At 36.3% G+C, this 15,144-nt stretch overlaps 1 protein-coding gene across 1 annotated transcript in view; it reads left to right on the top strand.

Annotated features, from left to right (window-relative positions):
- The window catches only part of LOC123675511 (suppressor of lurcher protein 1), a 230,051-nt gene that overhangs the window by 201,116 nt on the left and 13,791 nt on the right, over nucleotides 1-15,144 (top strand). The window contains exon 9 of the mRNA XM_045610872.1: nucleotides 12,790-12,973. Coding sequence (XP_045466828.1) covers nucleotides 12,790-12,973 — 184 coding nt within the window. The remainder of the gene's footprint in view (nucleotides 1-12,789; nucleotides 12,974-15,144) is intronic.

Below are 15,144 nucleotides of genomic sequence, written 5' to 3'. Positions count from 1 at the left end.
ATGAAAGGTTGATTAACTATGGAATATAAGAAGTGCGTTTCTTGTGGAGAAACTCGCGAATTTTGTGTTATATCGAACCACTGATATGTTTTCATTTCAGAGCGCTTCATGTTAAATTTGATAATTCATGTTGGGGACAAAAATTGCTTACTGAAAATGACATATGCTTCCTTATCTATGTTTATTATTCTGGGGTATTTATTAACAAACATACTTAAACATATCAAACATGAACGATTGTTACTTTTAGTACACCTAATCATCCCATTTTGACTTTTTAAAACGACATTATTCAACCCAAAGCAATTGAAGTCATGAATAAACATTCCTCAAAAGTTAACTCACTTACTTTATAATTAACTACAAGTGGTATTAACCCGTGTATTAGTCGAATTGTTTTGACTGAAACTCATATAGCAAAAGTATCAATTTCCTAATATTCAGTAACCATATAAAATGGTTCTTTATCAAGAATAAAAATTTTAGGATGGTGCGATAATTGGGAGTTGTTAATAGGCTATTTCTCTAATTGTCTTCTTTCGTTAAAACAACAGGGAAGCCATCTGAATCAGTGTTTCTCTCGAGTTTTTTTTAGGATATATAAGGAGAGGAAATAATGTTATTTGATAGAGTTCGAAAATTTATCCTTCATATCATTGTAAATCATATGTTTTTTCAACATTTATGTTCGACATATTCTACGTAGTATAATAAAAAACTCATATCCTTATTATTAATCGCATATCATTCTTGTTGAAGAGTACACAGTGTTATCCCATTACCCTTCTCAGATATATCATCGAAAATATTGCTACTCGAACTTGAGAACACTTGAGACATTTTACTATCTCCTTATAAACCCAGTCCAACAATAAATTCCAGTTCCAGTGTGACGGCAGAATGTGACGATAAAGAACCGTAAAATTTTCCAGAGTCGATTCCCACATTCGATATTGTAAGATATGTGACCCCAGGTGAAATAGTATCGTGCTGAAATCATCCCATTTCTGCCATATAACAGAACCTTAGCAATTGAATTATGGTCTCTTGGCAACGGTAAGGGGATCGGTGCAAATTGGTGCCTCTGATAGCATTAATCTCTCTCTCCCAAACTAGAGACGATGGGTAAATCACTTTATAAAAGATTGGTCCCGGTTCACACAAAATCTTGGGATTGATTTATGAAGGAACGCTGGAGATTTGCTCTTCATTCAGAATGTCCTTTGTTTGTTACTGGCTAATTTAATGAAACAAGGTACGTTTCCTATTTCAAATGATGAATGATGAATCAGAATGTTCATCTAAACCAGAAATAATATAATTATAGTCAACGGAGTTGAAATTTCCGAGATTTCTAGACTTAGTCTAATCTCTAGTTCATCCCCAGCTGCGGTAGCCTTGTTTGAGAGTGTAAGAGGAAACGACATTCTACGTGTATGACGTCTCGGTCTTACCACTTTTTGCGTTTTTTCTGATTTTGCATGGGAGCCGATATATCATGGGTGGTCTCTTTTCAAATTGACACGTTCTTCACTGTGAAAACGGATGATGAAAGTAGGATCCATATATCGAAGCCGAGCTGAAAGCTTCTTTTGTGATGTTCGTAAAGTACCTATCCTCTTCCAATTTTTCCTTTACGAAGTTAACGATAGCTATACCTAAAGAATTATCCATAGCAAACCCACCAAAATGGTGGATTCGTAAACATTACTTTTTCACTTGAAACAGCTTAATGTTATAAGAAGCATGAAATTATGTGCGATTAATATTTCAAAAACCATTTGATAAGAACCAGTGTGGAACAATATCTAAACTCACAAGCACACATTCACTTCCTGTTGAATATTTTCGGAGAAATCCTGTATCAAGATACAATCTATGACCGAGAAGACTCTGAAGAAACCTACCATAGTTTATTTATTTATTTATTTATAACTCTATTCAACAGACCGACCGTCAAAGTCTAGAGATTAATAATACTCAATGATCCTTTTAGTATACATAAAACTCTAAGGAGAATAATTCAGCAAATATATTTGAATTCTTTGTAATCGTACCTACTTTAAGTTCTATGATTTCAAGGAGGCGAACTCGAAGATATAATATGTTTTGCACAATATTGTCCCATTTGGATACAAATCGTTCATTTCCGCTCAAGGAATTTGAGCACTATCTGTATGTACTTTCATTAGCATTATCTCTCAGCCTCACCTCTGAGCCGACTAGAAATGGTCCCAGTAATCGAATAACGTTGCCAGGACTCCAAATTCTATTACAGAATGCATCCAATGTACCAACCATAAATTGAATAGATGTCAAACAATAGACTACCAAGTTCACCTCATATCAAGTCTACCAGGATATCGAAAATAGTTCGTGCGCAATGATTTAAGAGAATCTTCCAGGTTTCAAATATTTCAACTGCAAATTCGAAACATATCGACTTTTCGCATGAACTTCACATTTTCACAATTCTTATCTGTCATTGAGCAGATTCTTCACATTGAGAAACATGAATTCAGGCCTTAAACCTATTGCGTCGATAGATCCTTCACCTTAAAATTGTTTTTCTCCAATTCTGTGGTTATTCCGTTCATTCTTCCACATCTTGTAGAACAAAATCGTGCGAGAATATATCAGAAACACACAGTTTTCATGGTTATATTTTATTATTATATGTTGGTACTCCGAACTTTCCGCCACGGCTTTATCTGTCAATTCATCAATTTGCCTTAAAGAAATCAGTTCTGCCAACCAACATATTTCAATGCAAAAATCACTGAATGATATTTATGGAAATATTTCATTAATTTCAATAAATATGCAATGAATTAGAGAAAATAATGTATAATACTCGTACAGAAGGCTCATTCTACCACTCGTTCATTCAAAAACTCGCCACTTCGTGGCTCGTTTTTGAATTTAGAACTCGTGGAAGAATATCAATGCCTCCTGCACTTGTATTATAAATAACTATTCTTCAATTGCTATAAACAGTAGCGTATTCTTCATAGCTTACCCAATTTCAAAACTATGTATTGCTCATACTGTGGGAAATAATATTTCCCACGGCACTTTGCCCACACCTCGCTTAGTAGGCCAATGAAATTGGGCTTTTGAGTCGTTTCTATGGAAACGCAATAAATTAGCACATACTGTCAACGAAGGCCATTTTGATTTTGAATCAAGTCCATCACTTGAATTATTGAAATTTGTGCAGTTGTAGGAAAAGTATAGTGTGCAACATGTGGAGAAAGTCCTTTTCTCGCTCGTGTGTTTGCGGCACGAGCCTGAAAGGCGAGTGCCACAAACTTCCACACTCACGAGAATAGTTAGACTTTCCCCACTTGTTGCACAATATACTATTAATGGTAAATGCTTGAAATAATATGTGGCAATTTTCAAACTCATGATCAATAGGTCTAAAGTCCAAACTAAAGATTCCATATATCCAATGATTATAGATACTGGCCTTATGGTGATTGTTTGAAAACTTTAACTAAATAATTTGAAGGTAATACCTTCAATAATAATGACTCTGTCTGCCCGAGAGGTGGCGTTATGGGCGTCGCACCACACTCTACTTTGGCCCCGTCGGGTTTATGGAGATCACTTCTCCATGATGTTAAGAGAGGGTGTCTTTGGCAGAGATCGCTGAATTGCTTATCTGAAAGTCCACCAGCGATCTCGGGACGAAACACCATAATCCTTAGGCAGAGGGTACACCTACGTAAATGTGGCTCGAGAAAGTCTCGCCGAAGTTCGCCAAACTACAATTGGGGGTCCTAGAAATATCATCTGGATCACAAAATTTTCTTTTATTCATTACAGTTCCCTATAACAAACACACATCAGGTTGAGAAGAGTTCATGACTATAAGGATTCCATTGAACAACCAATAAAGCTCATCCGATTGAAAAACAGGTTTGTAATGTTGTCGAATTGATAAAAATACGATTGAAACTGGACAGCATTATTTTCATGATTGAACCCCTCCTAATCAACATGTTCCACTTTACCAATTCACTGTTACAGAAGGACTTGAGTACAAAGTTTATTGTTCTGAACCTTACAGCAGACTTCGTGAATTATTCATAGACGTCTAGACGAAAATAATTCATTTACACGATCTTCTCTATTCTCAGCTCTTTTTCTCCCATCTTCAATAAAACGCTAACGAATCCATATTTTCCCGCTGAAGCTGAGAATTTCCTACTTGGCTTCTGAGCTTCTGGCATCAAACTTATGGAGATTGAAGTCTCTAGGGGCAATCCATTTTTTCGAGTAATTTCAAATTTGCTGATTGGATAGAGATGAAAACTTGCATTTGGATGAAAACAACAATTTCAAGCTTCGTGTAGAATTTCATGTTTATCGAGTTACCAGAAGCATGGAAAATTCAGGAAATATATTGAAAAAATATAACCGTGACGAAAAAATTCAGGAAGTTGAGATTTTGTTGATATGGCATAACAATATCAAGCTCCGTGTAAAATTTCAAGCTGTTCACATTATCAGAACTGTAGAAAATTCAGGGGAAATATTGGATGAAAGATACTGACTATACTAACAAGTCAGCTTACGATCCAAATTTTCGTCATTTACTGAAGGTTTTAATTTTCTGCTGTTATATGAAATAATCTGCGGCTGAGGCTCACCGAATGCTTTAAAATACCAATGGTGAGGCCGCTATTACTGAAAGAACGTGCCGAAAGTGGTTTCAACGCTTCAAGAACGGTGTTTTTGACGTCGAAAAGCAGCATGGCGGTGGAGAAGAGAAGGTTTTCGAAAATGCAGAATTGGGGGCATTACTTGATCAAGACTAGTGTCAAACGCAACAATAATTGGCAGGATCATTGGTAGTGACGCAACAAGCGATTTCAAAAAGCATGAGAGTCATGGAAATGATGCAGAAACAAGGAATTTGGGTGCCGTACGAGATGAAGATGAGAGACGTTCATTCATTCATTCATTCATTCATTCAATTCAAAGTACCATACTTTGGGCAGTGTAAACCCCCACTGTGGACCAAAATATGAGTAGGGCTCAGCAGTAATGCTAATCAAGTAATGTAATATAAAATAATTCAATCGATAATAGTAATGTGGAATGATTCCTGGGGTCACGGAGTCTAGGATTAACCTATATCATCCCACAGTGGCAAACATAGTTTATAACAACCATCTTCCACATTTATGACGATTTGCTATGTTATAACATCGATTCAGCACTCAATCTCACAAACTACAACAATATTTTCAACAGTTACACAAAAATTTTTGAGCTCCAAAATGGGACGGAAGGAAAAGTAGTCATCTCCCTGTAACAACCATTTTGGAACTCATGAGAGACGTTGATGGAAAGAATTTCTGTATCGCCTTGTGACTGGAGACGAAATGGGTTGATTACGACAATTCCAAGCCCAGAAAATAATGAGGATATCCCGGTCATGCTTCCACATCGACGGCCAAAACGAATTATTCACGGTTCCAAATTCATGCTCAGCATTTGGTGGGACCAGCTCGGCGTAGTGTATTAGGAGTTCTTAAAACCGACTGAAACAATTACGCAATTAGGGCATTTGAGCCGAGCATTGACAGACAAACGGCCGCAATACAACGAGAGACATGATAAAGTGATTTTACAGCTTGATAATGCTCGACCTGCGAAAGTGGTAGAGACATACTCGGAAACATTGAAATAGGAAGTCCTACCACACCCGCAGTATTCTCCAGACGTTGCTCCCTCGGATTAGCACTTGTTTCGATCAATGGCACACGATCTGGTTGACTAGCACTTCCGGTCTTATGAAGAAGTAAAAAGTTGGATCGAATCGTGGATCGCTGCCCGAAAGATGGAAGAAAGTAGTGGCCAGCGGTAGACAATAGTTTGAATCATAAATGAATAACCAGCTTTCCACAATAAAGCCTCAAATTTCGGAAAAAACGGCGGAAGCAAAGTTGCACTCCTATATAGAAAAGAACCAGCGCTCAAAAGCTCCTGAGTTCGCTTCCGTTTCTCATTTTTCGAACTGTCAAATGGCCTATTAGTCATAAAAACTCTGAAAGCTCTCATTCATAATAATCCCTGACTGACGAAAATCAAATGAAGAATAATCCGAACGATATTCATCTAGAGTGAAAAAAATTAAACCGTTACTTTTATTGATGAGTTCCGCGAGCTGAGGCAAATCGCTCAAAATTATACGAAAGGCACATTCAAATCCCGTTTCGCAATTTATCCGTTCCAACGAAACAGCGGAAACAGACAACTTCATCCGACGCCTTTTTATCATATTACAAAAAAAAAACAGGGCAGGAAACCAAGCAATGGCGGAAATGAAAACTCTCAACGAATGATCGATTCTTTCGTTCGGAGTAAATTCGACGAGGGCCTTCGTCCCTGCCGGAAATAAGAAAGCGCAACAGTGTTCAATCTCGTTACGGGACAGTTAAAAACTTTGAAATGGCCTCGGTCCACAGTTTCGTGTTTATATCTTTGCAGAGAATTTTCCTACGATTCGAGGCGATGAAAGTTTGATTTATTTCATTTTTGATTCCGTAGTATCAGACTATCAGGCAAGAGATTTCACACTAAACCTTGTTTATAGGTTGTTTCACCTGGAAATTAAACTAGAAAATGTCGACCCCCAATAGATCTATAGCTCGGAATTTCTGCTGTTCACTTTATTCGAGACAACAAGGATTTCAATTCCTATATCAACCATCAATATTACATGGGGCATTATTGAGAATATATACAGTTCAGATTCTATGCAGTATCTGCAATATTTTAAGAAGCGTTTTCCAAAAGGGAGTTCGATATTGAAATAAAACCAATATAAAGGTTGTTTTTTTTCGAGGTATATAACTTTAAGTTGGCATAACTGTTCAAGATGGCGACCGATTCAGCAGTTGTCAAGTGATTTATTCTCAGTTTGGTTTGGCAATTCATCATGAATAGACTCAGGCCTGAACAACTCTTGTAAATAGTACAATTTCATTTCGAAAATAATGGTTCTGTGCGGAATACGTATCGCGCACTACGTCCATTTTATCGTCGACAAAATCGTCCATCAGAGCAGTTAATTCGATTAACCATGGAACGTTTTCGAACCACGTTTACTCTTATTGATAACTCGCATCCCCAGAAACGCCGTACGGTGCGTGCAGAAGAAGCTGTATAGCGTAGCATTGAGGAAGACCCGAATGAGTCTATCCGCCATCGAGAACAGGAATTGGATCTGTGTCCATCCACTTTATGGAAGATTTTGCGGAAGGATCTTGGTTTGCGTGCTTACAAAATCCAACTCGTGCAAGAATTGAAGCCAAACGATCATCAAGTAAGGCGTAGATTCGTCGAATGGACCCAAAATGAGATTGCCATTGTTCCCGATTTTCATAAGCGAATTTTGTTTAGCGATGAAGCTCAATTCTGGTTGAATGGCTACGCCAACAAACAAAACTGCCGCATTTGGAGTGAAGCTAATCCTCAAGTGTATGTCGAAACACCTTTACATCCAGAAAAACTGACTGTTTGGTGCGCTTTATGGGCTGGTGGAGTAATTGTTCCGTACTTCTTCAAAAACGATGATGGCCAGAACGTTACAGTCAATGGTGATCGGTATAGAGCCATGATTACTAACTTTTTCATTCCTGAATTGAACAACCATGATGTCCAGGAACTGTGATTCCAACAAGACGGTGCAACATGTCACACAGCTCGTGCCACAATCGATTTATTGAAAGACACGTTTGGTGACCGCTTAATTTCACGTTTTGGACCTGTGAATTGGCCTCTAAGATCTTGTGATTTAACACCGCTAAACTACTTTCTGTGGGGCTATGTAAAGTCAGTGGTCTATGCGGATAAGCCACAACCCTTGACCATTTGGAAGACAACATTATTTGATTCTTGCAATGTTTTGCCTACTAGTAATTAATAGAAACTTTTAAATCGTGTTCGATAAAAAAACAGAAAGTAAAGTAAATTATAGAAGTCAGTAAATTATCGTTCATTTAAAATAAATTTCTCTTTTCAACCAGTTACTCGAATTACTGTCGTTTCATTTGCAACTTTTGGAATAACCGAGGAGTCAAACTCATACTTACTTAACAAACTGGATAGGAGTTGAAGCAATTCGTAATTAACTCGAAGTTAATTTGGAAGCTCAAAACTTTCGATCCAATAAGAAAATACATGGGAAATGTTCCGAGTTCCAGATATGCAGATAAATAGATTAATGTCTTATGTGAAATTGAAATCAAGAAGACAAACAATTTCGCTTGAACCTATCTACCTTCCTATCTATTTACTCAATGTCATCTCACCTTCCCTAATCTTCATAACATAACTCCCTGCAACAGATTTTGTTGGTTATCTTCCAGAAGAGTTTTTAACTAGCTGTGTGAAGCATTTTTTTTTATAACACACAAAAAAAAAGTTTTTGTTAGTGCAGAGCCCGGTCGTGCAAAAAGATTATAGGAGGTGAAGTAAAAAGAAATCCATCATTTTTACATGAAAAACAGGCTTCAATTACCACAGTTAGAATGATCCGATTTAGGTTAAATATCCACCGTTTTGTTCGCTAACTTGTTGCCATTGAAGGTATTATTATTATATCTCTCTCATTATAAGTCCTCGTCCCTATTAGCAAAAAATTGGGACAGTCGATTTTCACAAGCATCTATTGAAACGAATTTTTCCCCAGCAAAATTGTTTGCAATGGGCAGGAACAGAGGGTAATCACTTGGTGCCAGGTCCGGAATATAAGTTGGATGTATAAGAACTTCCCAATCAAGTTTCTGGCGAGTCACTATCGAGGTTTCACTGCGAGGACATCTTGTCGCGGACATTTTAAAAGTCAGGGAATACTTACAACTGCCGGAACTTATATTCTAAAATGCTTATTATTTTTTAAGAACAACCATGATCTGTTTCGGGTATATGAGAATTCCAATAGAACAAGGCGCATCCACCCGTTTCACTTTCCCAGATATTCACTTTCACTGACGCAGAGAAATGTGGAATATATGTGCTTGAAGCTGTTTGATAAGCTCCCGAGGAGTTATCAAATACTAAAAGGAAACCTTTTCAAAAATCAAATAAAAAAATTATTGATAAATCTGGAACCATACAATGTCGAGGAGTACTTGATTTCTGTTTTTCAAATCTGAACGTTTTAGTTTTGCATAGTTTCTTAAGTTATATTGACGTATTTTCTTTTCAATGTATGTTTTGATTATGGAAATAAATATATTATTATTATGTGTGGCCTGACGTTGTCCTGATGGAACACAATTGCTTTCTATTCTCCAAAGTTGCCCACTTCTTGGCGATTTCTTCCTTCAGGCGGTCTAGTTGTTGACAGTGCAGTTCAGAGTTAACAGTTGTGCCGTAGGGAAGCAGCTCATGGTAGATTATTCCCCGCCAATCCCACCAAACACACAGCAAAACCTTCCTGGCCTTCCCGACACCGCGTTTCGACCACAACCGTTTTTGATCAACTTTGTCGTGAGCGATCCACTTTTTATCACCAGTCACCAACGGCTTCAAAAATTGGTCGATGGATCGAGCTTCTTCTTGAGGTCACACTATTTATATTCGTGCGGTGCATTTTCAACTTTATCGAAGAAAAACTGTAAAATATAGCGTATTTTCTCTTTTCTCGTGTCCATCTTTGACGCGCGCTTAAACTAAACTAATCACAAAACTGTCAGAAACATATTTGTAGAACATTGTCCCTTCATCTATCTATCTATCTTTCTAACGTCATCTAGTAAACCTAGTAACTAAAATATTTGTTTTTAAAAAGGATTTCTTACATATACATATACATCTCAGTTTGTAGCTACAAACGCACCTCGGTAAAAATCGAGTAATTCATTCCGTAAGTAAATAATCTACACTCACACACCGTTTTATATTTACATTTGAGGCCGTTTTGTTGAAAACATTTATAATTATGCACACAAAATGGAAGCTGGAGCAAATTTGTTGACGGAACAGAAACATAAGTAAATTGCCAATTATCTTAGCGAAGAAGATTACATTAGCTTTCCGTGGAACATATTGAGAAGAAACTTATTTCGAACCTTTTAAACCTTAAGTGATTACACCTAGCAAAGAGACTCCAAACACAAGGAACAAACTCAAGAATTGGTCGAACAAGTTCGAATACGTTCGAAATTCGCACTCAGTCAGTTACGAGAACGTATAGCAATTTAGAATGTTTCATTATTCATTTCACCACTCACCTCGTATCAAGCCGAACCAGAAATTTTGGGACTCAAAGCGAACTTCTCTTAGAATTCATAATCAAGAATTGGCGCTCCTAGTTAGGAAGTCATTGATAAGAATCTGAGAATGAAGGAACTAGAGAATGTATATTCGAGGGAAATGTCATTCTGTTGGAGACAAAGACTGTTCGTTCCATAATTTCAAATAGTCGTGCATTCGTATTAAATCTGATCAACTCGTTTGAAGTCGAAACCTCATTCTAGGGAACTATTGAGAGATCGTTGGAATAAATACAGGTTGAGTACCCTCATTGTTTATGTTTTTTTAAAGGAATACAATCAATATAAATCTATGGGCAATGATCCCACATTATAAGGGGCATGTAGCGATCCTGGTACACCAGAGGATTCGAAAAATCATCACTTGGAGAATCGGTCCTGATTGAAGAAACCCTTCCGATTTCACAGCAAAAGCTCCAGAATTTTTCATATACTCAGGGCCCAATAGATTCAACAATAAGAAAATCAAAAACTGGATAATTCAAATAAATACAGTATAACCTTCAGTTGACAAGAATAGAAGATGAATAAAATATACTTTTACGTGGAATTCGTTTTTGAGTTTCAAGTCTAGAATGAACAATGAATGAATTTTCTACGAAATGATATTTGCTTTTTGAAAAGTTGTAAATCCTTGCTGCTAATTGAAAACATTTCAAAACGTCCTTTTTCAAGCAACTAATTTGCATTCATGAGAGGTAGTCAGCTGAAATCCATTATGTGAAAAGAATAAAATCTCATTACTCGAACGTCTGGCTGATTATTCTATGCTACGAATATTTTGATTTAATTAGAGCAACTTTGGAATTTTCCCCCTTTTCTTGATCTTCGAATAAAACAATTTTTTTTCTCTTCATTCGTTGTATCATATCATGGGTTTACAGTTCATTTCAAATATCAGACAAATTTCAAACTCTCATGAAGCAACAAACACAACTAGGCAATGATGCCTGAGCTTTGCCGTTTTTCCAATACATAAAAGTTTATATTATACACAACTGTTGTCTTTACTGGGTGTCCCGAATTCGATGCTGACTTAATGTATCTCTAATACTATAATATGTAAGAAAACATTCTTCAGAGACCCTCGAGCTCTTTTTTCGAAATAATAAGATATTTGAAAGCAGATCATCGATTCGTTCTCGAGTTACTGGGCGTTTCTGAAATATTTCGCTATAACTTATTTTCTATTCGAGTGATTCGAAAAATTCTAGAACCTTTTTCTCAGTAGTTTTTATGGTTCAACTGAGAGTCGTTTTTGGAACGATTTCTTTGAAGAAACGAAAAAAACCTGTGCAAATAATGAAAACATGCTTAAATAGATAAAATTGATCTTGAAATTAATCTTCATCGATTCTAAATAAATCAATACGTTCTCGAAAATATTTTCTGTGATACAGATCAAAATGTTTTTTTTCTTGTATAGGGTAATTAGATGAATTATGGATATCTCACTTAATCGATTAACTTCATAGATTCACCAAATTTCAGTGAAATCTGATGGATAGATATTGAGATGTCTAAATTTTAAATAAACAAGAACATTTCAAATCTCCTGCACATTCCGTTTGATGTACATAGCGGTCAGATATACGGAATATGTTGACGTCAAAGTCTTCATCAGAGCCAAACCCAATCGTTTGGGACCACTGTCGGCTCAATTACAGCCATTAGGACAAAACGATAGCCCGATCTTTCTCTAGAAATAACACACTGAGAGAAACAAACGAATCGTATGAATTATGACCATTTTCAATAGTAAGTTCCATAAAACATCCCAAATAAATGTTTAAATCCAACAGGAGTTTGAAATATACTTAATACGTCTGACGTATCATATAATGGATAGGGACCCTTTCAGATGTCTTCAGCTGAATCCTTGCGTGTTTTATACAAAAGGACTGGAACCGTTCTTTATTCCTATTTCTCAACGAGTTTATTTAACAAATGAAGTAGATACTCTCAGTATCCTGTAACCCAAAAGATAGTTATTTAGCGAAACGAAGCTTCTAGCTTGACGTTAGGACCATTCTGTGTGAGCTGAAATTCGTTTATTTAATGTACGAGTATTAATAATTAAAAACAAATAGTAGACATATATCATTCAGAAAATATGAAATATTTTCATACGAACGAATATTCCTTACCTCAAAAATATTATTCTAGTTTCCTGATTATTACCAATGTGAGGTATTTTGGTACAATTTCCTTTATTTTACAGAAAAATGAGGGAGGTTAGTTAGCAGATGATAGAGTATTATAATCATGCAATTGCTACAATTTCTATCAAATAAAGAAGAATAAAGGATTCAATGAATGAAAAGGAAATATCTAGTTCTGTCTGTATATACAATACATATAATTTCCATGCAAAACTTGAGATGTAATAGGGATATTATATTACTATTAAATCTCTTGCAAACAATGTCGAAGGTTTTTCTAAAAGTAATATCATTAATGTTTCAAATAATGAACTTAATTTTTTTTTCAGGGTCACAGTGTGATATAAATATAATAAGCGATACCAATAAGAATGGAACCATAGCGAGTCCAAATTATCCAGCGCCATATCCTCCAAAAACTACTTGTAGATACGAATTTCAAGGTCGTGGCAAAGAGAGGGTCCAAATAGTCTTCCAAGAATTTAATTTATATAATTTACCTGGATCTAAAGAGTAAGTACTATTGAATAGCATATCCTTAAAAAATAATTACCTTGTTAGAATTTACGTATATGTAGGAATATTCTATATATCAGACAATCAGGATATTAAGTGTTATTTCGTCTTACTCCATATCTGAATGCGTCATTTCATATCATATTTGTCTGCATAAAAATAATCAAAGGATGCTTCAGATGAATTAACTCCAGATAGTTCAAGTTAGATATTATGGACATCGAAATCCCATATCCAAGTACAAATGGAAAAAGGCTAAAATAAATAATGATTTCATTTATATTATATACAATTAGTGGAATGAAATCCTTCATAGTTTTTCTTTTTACTTCTCTCATTTCGTAGACATTTTAATTTAGTACAAATTTCAAAGTGAATTTTCATCAAACGAAGAATTTCTGAATAAATATCTATTCGAATGCACATCCCCCTAAAGGTTCATAAAATGAGCATAGGTACTTTTTATGAAAATCATTCGATTTTTCGAAGCAGATCAGATAGTCATATCTCCGTTGTCAGTTCAATCTGAAGCCTGTGATCTTTTAAAAAGAACGTGAATGGAATGAACCCAATTCCGGAAATATTTTTCATTTACCCATGTCAGGAAAAGTTCCAATCCCTAAAAGAGACGATGCTGTTGGACTCGTTGAAAAAGTTGTTTGTCGTACGAGTTTTCCTTTGAAGTTCTCCACCTCATATTCCTAATATAAGATATGCATTTCAACATAGAGTGTACTTGAATGCAGATATTAAATCAAATATTTACTTCCCTCTGAGGAAAATGAAAAACTTACTAATGGTAAAACACGAATATTCGTTTAAATTAATACGAAAAGTCCAGGTGAAGTAGACCTTCAAACCTCAGAAGCGGAAAATGGGTACGAATATTCGAAACAGCATTAAAAATGAAGTGTAAAGAGTCCCCATCGATCTTACGTCTTCAAAAAAATTTATTCATGGTCAAAGTTAGTGGAAATAACTTTTCGCAATATCACAATTTTCAGCCAAACGGTCAGTTTCATCTTAAAAAAATAGCTATGACAGAAATTCTGGCTCGTGCAATTGTCTAAAAAAATTATCTTTTCACCTTTTCTGTAAGTCACGAGTAAATCTACGCCCCTACCAACAATAATATTTGTGTCAAGTTGCAGAAATTGCAATTATCAGGATATTAGCATCATTATCAACTTGCTTGGCAAAAAATTTTCCTCTAGTAAATCTTTCTTGCAATGAACCGAGACTTGGCTGAGAAATGTTGAAGTCCGGACTATCAGATGGATCCATAAGAACCTCCTAACCAAGCTCCCGGAGCTTCTTACGAGTCACTATCGATGTGTGTGGCCCTTCGTTGTCCGGATGGAATACAATTCCTCTCCTATTGGTCAAAGCTGGCCGATTCTGGACGATTGCTTCCTTCAGACGTTCCAATTGTTGACAGTACACTTCCGAGTTAACAGTTGTGCCGTAGGGGAGCAGCTCATAGTAGATAATTCCCTGCCAATCCTACCAAACACACAGCAAAATCTTCCTAGCCGTCAATCCTAGCTTTGCCACCGTTTCCGCCGGCCCATCGCGTTTTGACCACAACCGTTTTCGCTTGACGTTGTCGTAAGTCATCAACAGCTTCAAAAATGGGTCGATTTGGTAGCAATTCTGACGTCATTCGCAGATGAAAATGCGGTCCATGAGGTTTTTCGAGTTTTTTCTTTAGTCCAGCTTCATTCGAATGGTTCCGAACTGTTTCCTGTGCAATTTTTACTGTTGAGTAATCGAAAGAGTCGGTCGGACTCGACATTGTCCATAACTTTATCGACATCTTCGACACTTGACCTTCTAGTGCGTGGTGCATCTTTGTCTTGATTGGCTGTTGCAGAGTGAGGGCCATAAATGCTATTTACATTTTTAGCCGCCTGGCTAGCATTTTCGTCTGAATCGAAGGAAAACTGTGGATTCAACTTTGTCGCGCGCTCAAACTAAACTGAGTCAACTAATCACAAAACTGTCAAAAAGGTTTTGTAGTACGAAATCTCATCTTTCCAACACTATCTTGTAGAACCCGATATACAACCCGATATACAACGCGAGATACTGATAACTAAAGAAAAAATAATGATTTTTTTTTTACTACGAATACACCTTATATCAAATGCTTCAAGAGCTATAGCATT

The sequence above is a fragment of the Harmonia axyridis genome, chromosome 3 (genome assembly GCF_914767665.1).
Source record: "Harmonia axyridis chromosome 3, icHarAxyr1.1, whole genome shotgun sequence".
NCBI classification, from domain to species: domain Eukaryota; kingdom Metazoa; phylum Arthropoda; class Insecta; order Coleoptera; family Coccinellidae; genus Harmonia; species Harmonia axyridis.
The sequence above is the reverse complement of the archived record's forward strand: the minus strand, read 5'-3'. Positions and strand labels throughout refer to the sequence as shown.